The 16,336-nt window shown below is 33.5% G+C and overlaps 1 protein-coding gene across 2 annotated transcripts; it reads left to right on the forward strand.

Annotated features, from left to right (window-relative positions):
- Window positions 1-9,957: 9,957 nt before the first annotated feature.
- LOC110661122 (uncharacterized) lies at window positions 9,958-15,464 on the forward strand. Of its 2 annotated transcripts, XM_058153340.1 has the most exons (11): window positions 9,958-10,184; window positions 11,546-11,641; window positions 12,918-13,002; window positions 13,569-13,690; window positions 13,850-13,874; window positions 13,971-14,054; window positions 14,178-14,207; window positions 14,307-14,412; window positions 14,555-14,619; window positions 15,170-15,290; window positions 15,382-15,464. In XM_058153340.1, the coding sequence occupies exons 1-9, from the start codon at window positions 10,095-10,097 to the stop codon at window positions 14,616-14,618; spliced, it is 702 nt and encodes a 233-aa protein (XP_058009323.1). In that variant the 5' UTR covers window positions 9,958-10,094; the 3' UTR covers window position 14,619; window positions 15,170-15,290; window positions 15,382-15,464. The 2 variants fall into 2 exon arrangements, with proteins under 2 accessions (XP_058009323.1, XP_058009324.1); XM_058153341.1 differs by lacking the exon at window positions 14,555-14,619 and having other exon boundaries at window positions 14,307-14,486; window positions 15,170-15,464.
- The last annotated feature ends 872 nt before the right edge of the window (window positions 15,465-16,336 follow it).

Genomic DNA, 16,336 nt, shown 5'->3' on the forward strand with positions numbered 1-16,336 from the left:
CAGCCTTAGAGTATGTTAGGATTTCATTGATTAGATTAATTTATAGTGGTCCATAGATACCACTGAACATGAATTAGAAGTCTCAATTCATTGATTGCATGTATAAGAAGAATTGAAGTTGATGGAGTTAGGGTTTTGGCAAAACCTAAGGTTTTTCTCAAGTGTTGGTGAATGAAAGTTTAAATGGTCAACTAATGACTATTTGGCTATGTATGATGAGAAAATGAAGTGAGTTGAGGCTTGGCAATTGAGTGTGGGTGAGCTGCCTTGGCTGACCTGCAGGACTGAGCATGAGTCCAGCAGGTTTGGGCAGCAATAACTGGAGTTGTAGAGGTTCAATTGGTGCAAGGCCAATTGGACATGAAACTAGACATATAATGACACAACTTTGGTATAGAAACCCTGCTCAAAAAAAACCAAACCAAGTTGACCTAAAAATTGCCCTACTCCGGGTGACCTGCATTCTGCCTAGGCAAAATGACTAAATGAATAGTATTTATTTATTTAGTCATAACTCAGTGTAGAAAGGTCCAATTGACCTAAAATTTTACCAGCAAAAACTGAGATATAGATCTACAACTTTCATGAAGAAACCTAACTCAAATTTTGACCATAACATGTTTAAAAAGTGACGTGCAGTCACTGCACAAAACACTATAGATTTGGTCAGTCCAGAAAATCTGGAAAGTTTGCAATCCAGCCAGTTATGGTATTTAGGCCATAACTTGAGCTACAAAACTCCAAATAGAGTGATTCAAAAAAAAGAAATGTAACTAGACACAATAAGGAACAACTTTCATGAAGACAACTTTGCCAAATTCCTGCTGTAGAAATGATCAATGGAACAGTAAACACAAGGCTTGAAATCTAAAAATTTTGAACAACTAGCACTAAGCTTAGAAATGGTATTGGCAACCAATACCAACAACTTTAGAATGCAAAATGTGGTATGTTGGGAGGATTAAAACCAATGTACCTATTGTCTATGCAAAAGTCAATATTTTAATTGACTAATGAAATGAATAGTAACACCTAAACTTAAATTTCAAGATTATACAATTTAAAAGTGTAACATGCCCTAGTACACCTAGCAAGATTGGTTTGGATAGATTGGCATGCCAATATGGTTCAGTTAGCAGTACTGCACATGGCATTATGCCATTCTGTGATTTCATGGCTTTTAGCCATTCTGACATTGTGTTGATACTTGGCCTTATGCGTAATGTTATTATAGCTTATTAGCTATTCTGTTACATACCGGGAGATACATATGTAACCGATAGAGTAACGGCCCGAGGTACTTGATACCCAGTGCCAGTTTACCCATTTATCCAGTCCAGTCTCCAGTATAGGTTACTTGGACAACCAAAAATGAAAGTGGATAAATTTAATGAAATTATGAATATAACAAGTACAAAATAAATAAGATTTCCAATAATTATTGAAAAATTGTCTACGTAAGACATCAGAACATGCACTATATATTTATTTTCTTTTATTTCTTTTTATTTTATTATTGGTACCACTAAGCATTATTGCTTAGCACGTTGCTTTTGCCACGCGTAGGTTCTGGAGAGACCGATCGAGAGCCCAGTAGACTACAGACTGGGTGAGACCTTCTGCAGATCAGCATAGTGTCCATGTCACCTCATCGACATCAGTGCATTGGTAGGACACTAGGTTTCATTTTGGATATTTTGTAATTAACTTTTATTTTCTCATATGAAATTGAGACTTCATGTAATGTATTTTGTTATCAATGTAAATAGTGGAAATTATGTTTACGAATAAAAAAGTGAATATTTATTTATGATTTGTACATGAATATCCTATGAAATGAATGAATGAGAAATGGGAGTATATTTGAGAAATATTGAGATTTTGTTGATGAAATGGAGTTTGGGAGTGATAGAAAATTTTGGAAGTGTTTTTCACAGGTTCCGAAGAACTGTTTTATCCATTTTTAGCCGGCACTCTGCCAGATTCTCAATAAAATATGCGCAACTTCAAATAAATTATGATTTCAATAAAAGACTTAAATGAATTATATTTCACAAATTGTACTTCATAACTATGATAAAAATAAATTAAGAAAGAATAAAAATGATCGAGATAAAATAGAGTGTTCCGGTACACTGTGTGACATATCTTATTTGGCTATACTGTAGACGAGTAAGGGGTGTCACAGTTCTGCCTCATCATCAAGGTATAGTTTCTATTCATAATCCCATTTTTCATCCTACTTATTTCTCTTTTTTGGCTAACGTCTCTTTGATCCATGAGCCCAAAAGTTATCATCAGGCTAAGCATAACCCTTATTGGGTCGATGCCATGGAAAAGGAATTACGTGCTTTGAAAAATAATGGTACTTGGCAGCTTACCTCCCTTCCTTCTCATAAAAAAGCCATACAGTCGAAATGGGTTTACAAAGTCAAATATAATCCAGACGGCACCGTTGATTGCTACAAGGCTAGGCTTGTAGCCAAGGGGTACAACCAACTTCCTAGGCTTGATTATGCAGCCAGCTTTTCCCCTGTTGCCAAGACAGTCACTGTTCGATTATTCTTGGCACTAGCTGCTGCCCACAATTGGCCCATTCATCAGCTCGATATTAATAATGCGTACCTTCGTGGGTATATTGACGATGAATTGTATATGCAGCCTCCAGAAGGGTATACCAAGGCAAAACATGGGAAAGTTTGTCGCTTGATTAAGTCACTTTATGGTCTGAAACAAGCTGGCCGTCAATGGAACAAGGAGCTTACTTCGAAGCTTTATTCCTATGGTTTTCAACAATCCACTCATGATAATTGCTTATTTACAATGGGTACATAAGATTCTTTTCTCGCTTTGCTTGTATGCGTTGATGATGTCCTTATAAGAGGGGTGGATGACTCCAAAATCATTCACGGGAAGCAATTCTTGGATTAGTCCTTTACTATTAAAGACCTCAACAATGCAAAATATTTCTTAGGGGTAGAAATTGCAAGGTCTTCTGATGGCTTTTTTCTTAGTCAACGAAAGTGTATATTGGATATTCTTAGTGATGCTGGGATGTTAAATGCCAAACCAAAAGAGTTTCCTATGTCTAAAGGTTTGAAACTTGATGATCATACTGGTGATCCACTTCCTGAACCAGAGGTATATCGTCGTTTGGTGGGCAGGTTACTCTACCTGGGCCTTACACGCCCTGATACATCTTATGCGGTTCAATACTTAAGCCAGGTTTTACATCTCCCACGTAAGCCTCACTGGGATGCACTTATGGGTTTACTTCGATACCTCAAAGGCTCTCCAGCCAAGGGGCTATTTTTCTCTGTTAATGTCCCTCTCCATATTTTTGCATATTGTGACGCAAATTGGGCCACTTGCCCTATGACGTGAAAATCCCTTACGGGATATTGTATTTTCTTAGGGACATCTCTTATCTCTTGGAAGTCAAAAAAACAAACAACCTTTGCTGAAGCTGAGTATCGTAGTATGGCGACTATTGTTTATGAGCTGCAATGGTTGTCTCTATCTTTTCAACAAGCCCCCCTTCTTTCCCACAAAACTGTGTTTAGGTTTTGATGAAGATATATAATTATATATGCATTTCGAAAACACGCCTAATACTCATTAATTAATTCTCACCCATGCTTTAATTTAATGTACAAATAAAACTAGTAAATTACTCATTCTAATAAAAAAAATGTTATTTTATAAAAAGCATAACAAGTAATTTAAAAAGTATATAGTTCTTTTTCAATAAAAAAATCTCATATATTATGAGTTTTCAAGATATATATATAAGAAAATTCTCATTTGCTAAGCTAAATTACACTATAAGATGGCTCAAACAACGTCTTCCTTTCATTTGAATATGTCTTATCTTGCTTGTCTGCTAAAAAAAATTATCTCTATTGCATTTAGAGTAGTTGATATATTTTGTGATATGAATCTGGTGGTAGTCCCTCCTCAGCGATTGACATGTGCATTCATGCCACAAAAATTAACTACATATATATATCTTTAATTTTGGTTTATATTAGAGATTAGTGCACCCTTCTCGTTCTCTGGATGTCATGGGTGAACCACCGTGAGAAATGTGACCATTGTAATTGACAGAATTTGTCTGATAGAAAACAGGCAGAGCACGCCCATGTCAGCAGCGAGTCTCAAAGGTCAAAATCATCCTGCCACTGCCTGCCATCACTTGCTAAATTAGCGGCCAATATTATTTCTCTGCATGTCTTCTCATTTTTCTTTTTTTAAAAGGACCCTTGAAGGGATCTTCATTTATTGGAGAAAAAAGTGTTTCCAAGACAAAATTCCCATGAGGAAAATGTCACTCAAAACTTTTGTTTAAGGATCCTTAATTGATTACGTGGGAGTCTACCATGGAAGATTTTCAGTTGAACCTTATCTTTGGCACAAATCACAATCTTCATTATTCAGAAAATTATCGACTTTCAATCAATTTATAATTATGGGAATGCAACTTTTTATAATTAGCTAAAGTTTTATTGAAGTTTTGCAGTTAGCATATGGTCCCATGCATTCATCATTCTCATATGCCACTGAGTCTTTTTTTCCTTTTAAATTAAGCAACCCAGCTAGCTATTTGATAAATTTACTTTGACAATTTCTTTCCGCCGAATTTATTATGTTTAGAGCCCAACAAGAGAGTTTTCTTTTAGTACGAAATCCATTTCTTTATGCTTTGGTACAATCTCATCTAATTCTTTATGACTAAACAATACCTAATTATTTGAAAATATATTTCTTAAATTAAAAATATATTATCTAATTCTTTATGACTAAACAATACCTAATTATTTGAAAATATATTACTTAAATTAAAAATATATTCTTTATGCTCCATATGCTTGCACATAATGATGCTGTAAACGTAGTTGATCACATTAACAAATGATAGGTGTGAATATATAATTAGTATTTTATGATATGTTATATCTTTCACCTTAAAAAATCATAAATAAAATAAAGTTTGATCTTTAATTAGGCCTATATACGTTGGTTGAATACTTTGCAATTGAATGTGCCATATTATAGGCAGCATCGATCATGTCTATATGTTGGTAGATAAAAACCACTAAACATATATCTGGCTGCATCCATATATTAATTATTTTTTATAAACGTTATTGTTTTGCTTAGAGCGAGAATCCATCTTGTGATTGGGTCAAACTAATACATCACACAAATTATTAGATTTATCATTATTCATCATTGAGATTACCAACTTTGTTCAAGATGTATCCTGGATTAATTTAATTTCGGTTTATTTATTTCCTCTTTTTTAAATAATAATAAAAAAAAAAGGAATTAAAAATTTTAAGCCTTTTGACTTGGCAAGCTAAGAGACAGAGAATTGGCACCGACTTCTTGAATACAGTGCTTGCACATGTAGAAAGATAGTTTTCAGGCGCAAGGGCTAAGGCTGGTTGTTTCCGAGGAGAATCATTTTGACTCTTGTGAAAGTCAAAAATAGATGATCCACCATCTTTCTTTACTTTCATTTCTTTAATTTAGGCATGGCGGGATCTTCCCTGGTTTTATTTTATTTTATCTTGATATTTGCAACTACCAAGACATGCTTAACTTTAAAACTAAAATTAGTTTACGAAAAGTGCTTCTCAATGGTTTATTGCATAATCAACTAGTCTCTAGAGTTTTTAGAGAGAGAAAATGCTCTCCCACAGTTTATTCCTTTCCTTTTCTTAAGTTTCACTGAGCTTGGTTTAGGTGAGTCTTCCTTGCCTTTCGAAGTAGGGGAAGGCGATTGTTTCCTTCAGCTGAGTCTAGGGTATCATGCCCTTCTCGGTTATAAGTGTATAGTTTTGATTTTGTTGGTTGATTTCACAAATCTTAGTGTTTGTCTGGTGAGGGTTTTCGATGTTGATCTGTTGGTGATAAAGGAGCTTTGCTTGTCTAATGTCGATGATGGACCCAGGAAGGAGTTTCATGGACAATGATTTGAGGGTTTAGAGCCAGTGTTAATGAGAGTGTTGCTGGTTTTCCCATAGCTATGGCCTCTGCTGTTCTCTCTTTTTAGGTCGATGGTGGTTATGTGGTTGGTGGTTTGGTCCTTCTGGTTTCCATGTCTTTGGTCTTGATACTTTCTTTGAGACCTTCCCTTGCTGCCTCTTGCGATTTAGTTGTAAATCTTTGCTTAGGCAAGGATGTTTGATCTCTGTTGTTGGCTCTACGTGATGATGATGACGATGCCTCTAAGCTTCATTCCGGGTTCCTGAGTCTTTAGGTCAAGTTTCTTACCCTATAGCTTAAGGTTTCTTGGTAAAGACTTTGGAATCTTTTTGTATTGCTTTATTGGACCTTTGGGCTTCTCTTGTATTTGCAGGTTAGGAGAGCTTTGTTCTTGGATTAAAGGCCTACGACTGTTCTTACATGTTAAAAAAAAAAAAAATAGAGTATGTCGCAATTGACGTAATATGTCAATTATTTCAAACATTACGCAAGTCGTAGCATTAAAATTAAAATAATAATAATAATAATCATGCATGATTTATTTTTACCCTTTAGTAATTAAGGATAACTTAGATTAACCAATTACCAATTCCTAATCTCCTCCGTCTACCACCCTCAGTGTCTTATCTCTTCATCGATGATCTTGTCATTTCCCAAGGATTTTCCTAGGAAAGAAAAATGCTACTGATTTGGACAGAAGTGAACTTTCATAGCTTCTAGATAGTGAATAAGGCTTCATTAATTTACTGGTATTGTTGGAGATAAAGGTATGGCTGCTGGATTTTGTAGTATTCTTTTTTGTGCCTGTTTTTGTGTTTTGTGTTTACTAAGATTGAAGAGAAGTAATTGTGACCAGATTTTTTTTTTCTAAATTTTAATATTTTGATTATCATATATCTACATTAATTGGCATACATTTTTTCAAATTAATTTTAATTTTAATAAATTTTAAAATTTTAATTTATTTAATTTAATGGTTAAATATGTATCACTTATCTGAATGTTCTTTAAAATAACAACAAATTAATGTGGCAGAAAGATTACAATAAAATATTTCACTCATCAACTAATAAAATCTATCCAACTATTGTTGCCTTAGCAATTTCCTCTTGTTGTATTGAAAAGCAATCTCATTAACCCAGGAAATTACCAAAAGAAATCAATATAAAGGCTTGCAGAATCCAAAAATTATTTGAATATTTAAAAACCTGCAAATATATAATTGGATTTTCCACCATCATTTAGCAGTGTAACCATTTCAAATCTAAGATTGATAATCTTACAATTTCCTAATGAAGCTATCTAGTTTATTTAATATACGAAAAATTTCTGTCTGGAATCAGTCAACTATTAAATTAAAGAAATAAATATAAGAAATCAATACAGAGGATCTATAATTTAATAGTTAAATTTTACTAAATTTATTGTATTTTGAGTTTAAGATGAATGAAATTTCAAACAAGAAAAATCATTCACATAAAACACATAACGAAATGAAGTTAAAAGAAAGAGACTTCCATAATTATCTATATAATACTATTTTGAAGTTTCAATAGATTCTAGGTATTATAAATTAATCCTTTTATTTTTACCTACCAAATCAATGCCAATATGGGTGTTAAAAACTTCATTAATGGAAAATTTTTCAGACTATTTAACAACTTCACCTAACTGATTACCTTTTCTTTCCTTACCATAATTCTACTAAGAAAAGGACCTTCTTAATGCTATAAGCAATGAAAAGGAGCAACCAATCCATAATTTTCTTCATGGTAGGTTTAATTTCATAATTACAGATGAAAACTTCAGAGGTTGTTAGTTAATTAACTAAAAGATGGTTGATGATCCAACTAAAATATGGTCCAGGGGAGATATATATGTACATGGGACCAAAGAATACTTTCCAACTTTTGTGCACTCTTTTTCTTTGCCTTTAATTTCCATGCACGCCCACTTGCCATAGACACTATTAAAGGAAGAAACAAGCAAAACAGATATTGGAATCTTTAGCCTGTGCAGTCTGCTCTGCTCTTTTTCTACAATCGACGCGGACTTTTGGCACCAGAGAATGAGATCAATGAAATACCCCACCTTTTCTTTCTCTTTTCTTGGGTTTTGTCACTCTCCTTGCTCCTCTTTGTCCCTGGACAACCAAGTCCTAAACTCAACCGAAAGCCAAATCTTGCACCTTCTGTTTGCTAGCTCTGATTATTGTCGGGTTGTCTTGGCTTCCATTTGCTCTGTCTCTGCTTAATTACTATTGCTTTTCTTATTCAGATTCAAAAGCATATCGACTCAAAAACGTTATTTGATCAATAATTTAGTATTCGAGTGTATGATTCGCAAGGAAGAATCTAACAAATTTGATGGACTCTGATGATGGTAGGTACATCAAATACTCTGGTTCATTAATTGAACCTTGGTGACCAAAAGTGGATCAATCATAATGATGATTTGATTTTACATCCTGTGTTTTTGGACCCAACGAGAGCTAGCTAGGGACCAATATTGCTCTGCAAGAAAAGGCATAAAAGCAAGAAGGGGAAAAAAGAAGGCCGGTGGTCAGTGATCCCACACGACACACAGTGCCTTACAAATAAGCAATAATGATGGTAGGTATATCCAAATTGATAACCTAAGATTTCCTGCATAGCACTAATGCGACTTTTTCACAAGCTTTATTTTCATTTTGTGTAGATAAGATAAGGAGTATATGTGTGAGAGACAGAGAGAAAACGATAGTGCTTACCTACGTACTAATACTAGTTTGTTTCATTTTTGAGGGAAACATTTGATCTGAATCTGTTATGTTCTGTAATGAGATTTGATTTTGTGTCAAAACTGAACAATCATGCTGAGAAGACTCAATCATGCATGAACATGAAAAGATAGTTGGCCGACATGCGTGTCCCTGTCCCCGTCCCTTCCACAATAATGCAGCCCCTTTCTACTTGCCAAAAACTAAAACCTAAAGAGAACAGACACACACACACACACATATATATATATATACCTAAAGAGGCTGAAGGATCTGATTTACAGAATTTTGTTTACCTTGGAACCCTAATAGAAAATTAATTACTTAATTGGAACCCAGTTCAAGATTCACTGTGATTGATACTTTTTTAAAAACAAAATTTCATCAGTGCTATATATTTAGATGCAGTAGCAATGATGGCAATCGAATAATGGATGCTTAGCTTCTATAAAAGAAAATGGAGTCTAAAGCAGGAGTAAGATTCCAAACAATACGTCTAAAACCATAAACAATCTGATATCATGTACATTTTGGAACCTCTAAACAAATTCTCCCAAGTAGTGCAGACAATAATTGCACTTAAAAAAAAAATCTTATAGTTATTCTTAATTAAGCAACAATGGTCAATTACTAGACAAATTAGATGTACAATAACATTTGATCGTCAGTCTCTGGTGATGAATTTAGAATAATTTTTTGAGCTCAAGGTTTTTTTAATAAAAAGAAGAGATCAATTGACCTCTTTTGTGATGGCTATTTCCATTCTCATTGCTATGCTATGCATTTTTTTTTCCTTTTTTATACGAGATTTGTGGGCATAAGCATTATAGATTGTGGGATTAGAAATGGTCTCGACTGAAAGTAGAAGCTATTTAAGTTATCAAAAGCCCAGTCCGCAACTTGAGCTTAATTTGATTTGGATTAGAACTATGTGAAATTGGACTCAAAGTGTGAAAATAAGGTCAGGAATTATGGTTCCAATTTGAATTAGTCGACCTGAGAGAATTTGTTATCCAATATTTAAAGAATTAATAGAAATACGTGATTATTTTCAAATAAATAATTATTTTTTTATGAAAATTCTATAAAATAGAAATATTTATATTAATGTAATTAATTTCTATAAAATAGCTATTGGCTCCCTTCTTTTATTCGACATCTGCACACAGCCCAATGCAACAGTTCGACCAATCCATTTGAATATCAAAAAGGACAAAAAAAAAATAAGGTCTTGAACTTTCTCTACTTGCTTTTTATCTTCAGGACCAGGTTCACTGCGTCCAGATTTGCTCTCATTTCCTCACATCCCAATCAGCCGAATTTCGAAATCAAAAAGCAGATAGAGATGCCAAATTGGGAACTGAAGAACTGCTGCAAGCACGACCAGGTTGTCTTCCTAGTCACCATCGGTGTCTTCTCCCTTGTTATTCTCGCGGTAAGCTTCTCTGTTTTTTTTTTTTTTTTTAAGATTATAAGCTTAATTAAGTCAACAAAGTAAAAAACTTGTTTCTATTGGTCTTTTGTTCCAGATTACTGTGCATATAGTTCTACTTAGTTAAATTGTGTTGCAGAAACTTTTAGGTTTGATCTGTAGTCACATATTTACTGTTGTGGAGAAATTCAATTGTTTTGCTTATATATATATATATATTGAAACTTGGGTGGGGATACCATTGAGGGATTTGTGCAGTTCTGTTATAATCTAGTGAGATACTCTTCGATAGCGTGGATGAATATTTTCCATACAGAGTAAGACTCTTATTTTATTTTAGTTATTTTAGTGTTATTTTTAAATTGAGTGGAGCTCCTAGTCAGATTAAATTAAGATCGGGTACATTTATACTATAAATAAGAAAATGTTGAAAAGTTTATTTAGCTTTGGCTATCGAAGAGAGTTGCATCGTCTACACGGAGTGACTTTGCTCATGAAGAGTGGCTTTGTCCATGGAGAGGGGTTGTCGTTCATTGTAGAGAGAAACTTTGCCCTTTGATGTGGGGCCACTTGCCTATCTATTGATGAGGGGCCACTTAACTATCTATTGATGAAGGACACTTGTCCATTGCAATGAAGAGACGTTTCTGTCTAAGGTATTGAAAAGACATAAAATTTAATTTGAAATGATACTTATCTATTGGTGAGAGGACTTTTGTCTATGTAGTTGAAGACACACATTTTAGGTGTAGTGTTATAATAGTAAATATATTAGGTTATATCTAGAGAAAACTGAGAGAGACTAATTAATATATTTAGTATGACCAGTTTGATATAGCATGAGTTCTCTTGGGTATAATTGAGTTTATGGTTAGTATAGTTTTAAGCTTGTAATGATGATTTATTATTTAAAAATAGTAAAAGATGGCATGCCTGTGTACGTAACCCTATATTAGAGGGTAAATCACATAAATATTGTGTTCTTTATTTTGTGTGGGTGTGATTTTTCTCAACAAGTTCGTATTATGCTAACAAGGGTTGATAAAGATGGGGTTAGAGGTAATCTTAGAGGACTGAAATTATGATAACATAGAGTTTAACAATGAAGAAAGATGGATGATTTTGGGCTAGGTGGAATTTTAGCTGTGTATTACAGCAATGAGCATTTCCCATTTCTGCCTTTGCTACTAAGGGAAGCATTTATTTTGCTGGATTTATATAAGTAAGATGGTTGTGCGTTTAACTTTAATGCATAAATACATGCTAATGTAATTTGGTTTGGTAATATTGTTGTAGTGTGATTGGTTGCATTGAGACTGTTTACTTGTCTCTGATGTTTAGTTTTTGTCTTTTTGTTGACATAGCTATGGAGGACTGTGTTAATGACACCTTTTAAGCTCATCACTGTATTTTTGCATGAAGCAAATCATGCAATTGCTTGTAAACTCACTTGTGGTCAGGTAATAAGTTGCTGCTTGGCTGCTTCTCTCTTGCATTTCATTGACATGGGACAGAATTTATATGCTTTCAATTCAGTAACAGACTTGATAGTGAAACATTGTAGTTTAATCCTTAATGGAAGATATGAATAGTTAGCTTCAACAAAGCATATTGCTTTTTTTTTTAAGGTTATGAAACATTGCTTCCCTCAGAATTGACTAACTTTTTAATTTCAATTCTAATGGACTAGGATATGACTATCCCTTATGAATTATGATGGAATACAACTGAGTTTATTTACATGGGAGTTCACTTTGAAATATGCTTCATGTACTCCTGTTTAGTGGCAGATGAGATTTAGAGGCATACAGAGCATCTAGTTTATCACTTTTCCCTTTAGTCACTGGAAGGGGAGATATTGAAAACTGACTTGTTAATGTTATGGAATACTTTACAGTTCTTCCTGGTCATTTACTAAGGCACAATCTAATGCAAATTCGACTTTTATTTAAAAAAAAAAAAAGATATGTAACAGGGATGTGCCTTGTTATGCCCTTTACTGCACAATCAAGCACATTATATTTTTGTCATGCTATTTCAATTTTTTCAGTTGTTAATATTTATATTGCACATTTTCTTCACTTCTCTAAACATCACCGTTTAATATGCTTTTATGCATGTGAGAGATCGCTTGCTATTGTTGCAGAGACTATGCCATATTTTAATTGTGTTGTTATTCAGTGAAGAAAATGTAGACAGAGCACTTGACTTTGGTGCTACTGTTTTTGGGAAATGAATGATGTAATTAGAATTTTTCATCAAATGGTGCTACTTGTCTGTTGCACCTTAGTTCAACTTTCAGATCTGAAGCATAGATCTTCACATATGCAGCTAGTTGCAAATTAATTTATTTTGTAATCATTCTTCCTGGTTTCAAATATTATCTCCCTGGCTTCTGAATGTTTATTTGTATGTTCTTTGAGCCTTCAATGATGAATCCTTTCTCACCAAGCAGATGGAGGGAGTTGGCATATTTTCAATATCTAAACTATAGTAGAACTCATGTTGCTGACCTGCAAACTTGCCAGTTCATGTTTTGTTTTTTATTTGTATGTTCTTTGAGCCTTCAATGATGAATCCTTTCTCACCAAGTAGATGGAGGGAGTTGGCATATTTTCAATATCTAAACTATACTAGAACTCATGTTGCTGACCTGCAAACTTGCCAGTTCATGTTTTGTTTTCTTTATCTTGGGAATGCTCAACTGCCATCATTCTCATACTCTGTAATATGCAGGTGGAAGGGATTCAGGTTCATGCAAATGAAGGTGGAGTGACGCAAACACGTGGTGGTGTATATTGGTTGATCTTGCCTGCTGGATGTAATTCTTTCCTGCCCCTGAAAGCTAGATTTTTAGTCATTGTTTCTTATTTTAATAAATGTCGTGTGACATGGCTATGGGAGAGGGAAAGACAAGGACATGCTGATTGGCCATTTGTTTGAAGAATCAAATGATAGCATGGAGAGTATATTATGTGTATCTCTGGTGTGCATACCTGTGTTTATGTACAAGGCATAGCTGTTTGCTGGCTCTTCTTCTCCATCTCCTCCTATTGAAAGTCTAATTTTTATTGATTTTCTGTGTTTAAACCTGTAGGCCTACTCCAATCTCATCCTAACCTTTATTGCTTTGTATAACCAATACATTGTGATCTGGACGAGTACACACAGAGGATACCAGATATTGTGAAGTAGAATTGCCATGATTCCAGGTTCTTAATCGCTAGAAGTGTTTTATAACGGCCCATGAGTTTGAATTTGTTTTCCCCCCCTAACGAAATCAATTAACTTCGTCCTACTTTTAAATGTAAATGATACCCTTCTTTGGACATCTTCCATTCTACTAGTTAATGGCATTGATAGTGTACAATTGCTTTTTGTTTCCAGATCTTGGTTCATCATTTTGGGGAATGGCTTTGATACTTGCATCCACAAATCTCATTACTGCAAGAATAGCTGCCGGTTGTCTTGCTGTAGCTTTGTTGGTTGTGCTTTTTGTTGCTAAAAATGTAAGTTAGGGGCACAATAATAATTTATTTCCTATTCCTACTTTATGCTATAAGTTGTTGCTGATATTGTTCTTTGTTGCTGTATTAATGTTCATTTAACGGATTTTCTCAAGCTTTAAAGTTGTACAATCTTACTAACTATACATTACTTTTCAACAGTGGACACTTCGAGGTCTCTGTATTGGTGAGTGTTAATATGATTTTCTACCTCTTTTTTCTTACCAGTTACTTCATAGGTTTCAATTCTCACATCTTGCATGTTTGCGAAAACAATTCTCAGGATTCATTATTTTCCTTGCTATTATTTGGATATTGCAAGAAAAAACAAAATTACGGATTCTTCGATACATCATTCTCTTCATTGGTATATATACTTATTCCTTTATATCTTCCCATAAATTTATTCTAAAGTTGCTTCTGTACAATAATTTCTTTGTTAAGTTGAATATGAAAACAATGTAACTTGTATCCAACATTTTATTTGCAGGAGTGATGAACAGCTTGTTCTCAGTTTATGGTACACATCTTCATTCTTCTTTTCTACCTTATTATTATTTTTTTTGGTCAAATGGGCTATTATTGAAGTTATGGAGTGCCTAATCTCAAACAATTGCAGATATTTATGATGATCTAATATCTCGAAGAGTCCACTCTAGCGATGCTGAGAAGTTTGCGGAACTTTGCCCCTGTCCTTGTAATGGTGTTGGTTGGGGAATTATCTGGTGAGGTTTTAAGTTTTTGGCTAAGAGCATAGATGACTGACTATCAGGGATCATCTATATGATCTGTGGAACTGGTAATGCTTTGATGATTATGGATTCACATTTTTGCTTCTGACATACTTAAAATTATGACTACTTGTAGGGGAATGATATCATTTGTTTTTCTCTGTGGATCCATATATCTTGGACTTGTGATCTTATCTTGAGGTACAATTTGTATAAGGATTTTATTTTTTATTTTTATGGAACCTCCCTAAGATTTCTATTCATGCCTCACGTGGTTCTTAACCACCTAGCCTTGTCTGATAGGGCACATGGAAATTGATTTTCAAGGCTGCTTTTTTGTTTTGTGTTTAGTAATTAGTAGAGTTGTGTCAACTGATTTTCTAGCATTCCATTTTTAATCTAGGAGGTTATGAAGAAGTAGTGAAGAACAGAATTAAGAGCTCACAAATTTTGATAACCACTGAGAATAATAATATGGTTTATGTGAGTTCACGGACAGAAAGTAGGTCAAAATTTAAATGGTAGAGGAAACAAAATGGAAGAAATCTGAAACTAGGGTTAGGTCATTGAGTGTTCCATCTCATGGAATCAAGAATTGGTGATTTTTTTTTTTTTTTTTATTAAAGCTGAGTTTACAGTTAAAGCTCCTGATAACAAACTAAACCACAAAAATCTTGTCCAATAATTTGAGTCATAGATCTAAGCATGCTTTGTATATTAACGATCTCTTGGTCCCCTATTCCTTTTCCAGGTTCAGACTCTGGATTTCTTGATATATTGGAGGCGCTTCTGTGTTCGCTATTTGCGCCTTCTAGGGCTTTTCTTCACTTCTGAAACATTGCCATCTTGATTCATCTGATGCATGCTTAATGGTGTGTTCTGTGTAGTTGTGTACGTGGCCTCATTCTTTTAGCCCATTTAATTGGGGGTTATAACATAGCAATCTATGATTCATTTGTACAGGAGAAATTTGCCAGTATACTGATTCAGAATTTAGATGCAACTCAATTGATTTGTAAAGTATACTTCAAGCACTTATTTTCCTATCCAAGGCGAAAAAAACAAATAGAGGGAAAAAAAAAAAAAGAAAAATTGACATACATAAGCTAATTAATTAAGAAATATATATGATAAAATTTTAATTTTTTTAGTATGGATATAGAAATTTAATTGATGTAATTATGTGTCTTCTATAATTTTGATTGTCGACGAATCTTATGAATTGAGAAACATAGAGAGTGATGTTAATCAGAATTATATAATTAAATAGTTCATATGAAATGATATTCGATCTCTTGGACTTAGCTTAGTGCCACCATTTTCTGAAATTTTCTTTTAATTTGTCCATTTGTATAGCTGCGGTTTCTACCAACAAAATTGTTCAGTTAAAAGAAATCTCAATAAGTTAATTGGATTATATAATAATTGCAATTGAATTTGGAATAAAATAATTAAATATAGTTTTTATACTGAAAGTTGAATTAATTAATGGAATATAAAATATATAAAAAACGATCGTGCTCTAAAAATATATATTTAATATGGCATGCTTTGCTGGCTGCTCGTAAGATACTTATCATATTAACTGCTAGCATGAATAAAACCAAATCCCACATCAGCATCTTGAGTTCCAAAGGTATATTTTTGCATTTTATAATTCATTAAATAATTGGAATATTTTGTTTATCCACAACCTAAAAGTTAAAAAACTATATAGGGATATTTGATTTTTCATTAAAAATAAAAAAAGTGGGTATTGTTAATTTATAAATGATTATAAGACAATTCAATGTTAGGTATAGTTCAATTATTTTATTTTTTGTACAAAAAAAAAATTAAAATTGATTAATTTTAAATTATAAAAAAATGAGAGGAGGAAATTTCATAACCAATTTGCAGACTTTACCTACCTATGAAT

The sequence above is a fragment of the Hevea brasiliensis genome, chromosome 9 (genome assembly GCF_030052815.1).
Source record: "Hevea brasiliensis isolate MT/VB/25A 57/8 chromosome 9, ASM3005281v1, whole genome shotgun sequence".
Classification (NCBI taxonomy): Eukaryota; Viridiplantae; Streptophyta; class Magnoliopsida; order Malpighiales; family Euphorbiaceae; genus Hevea; species Hevea brasiliensis.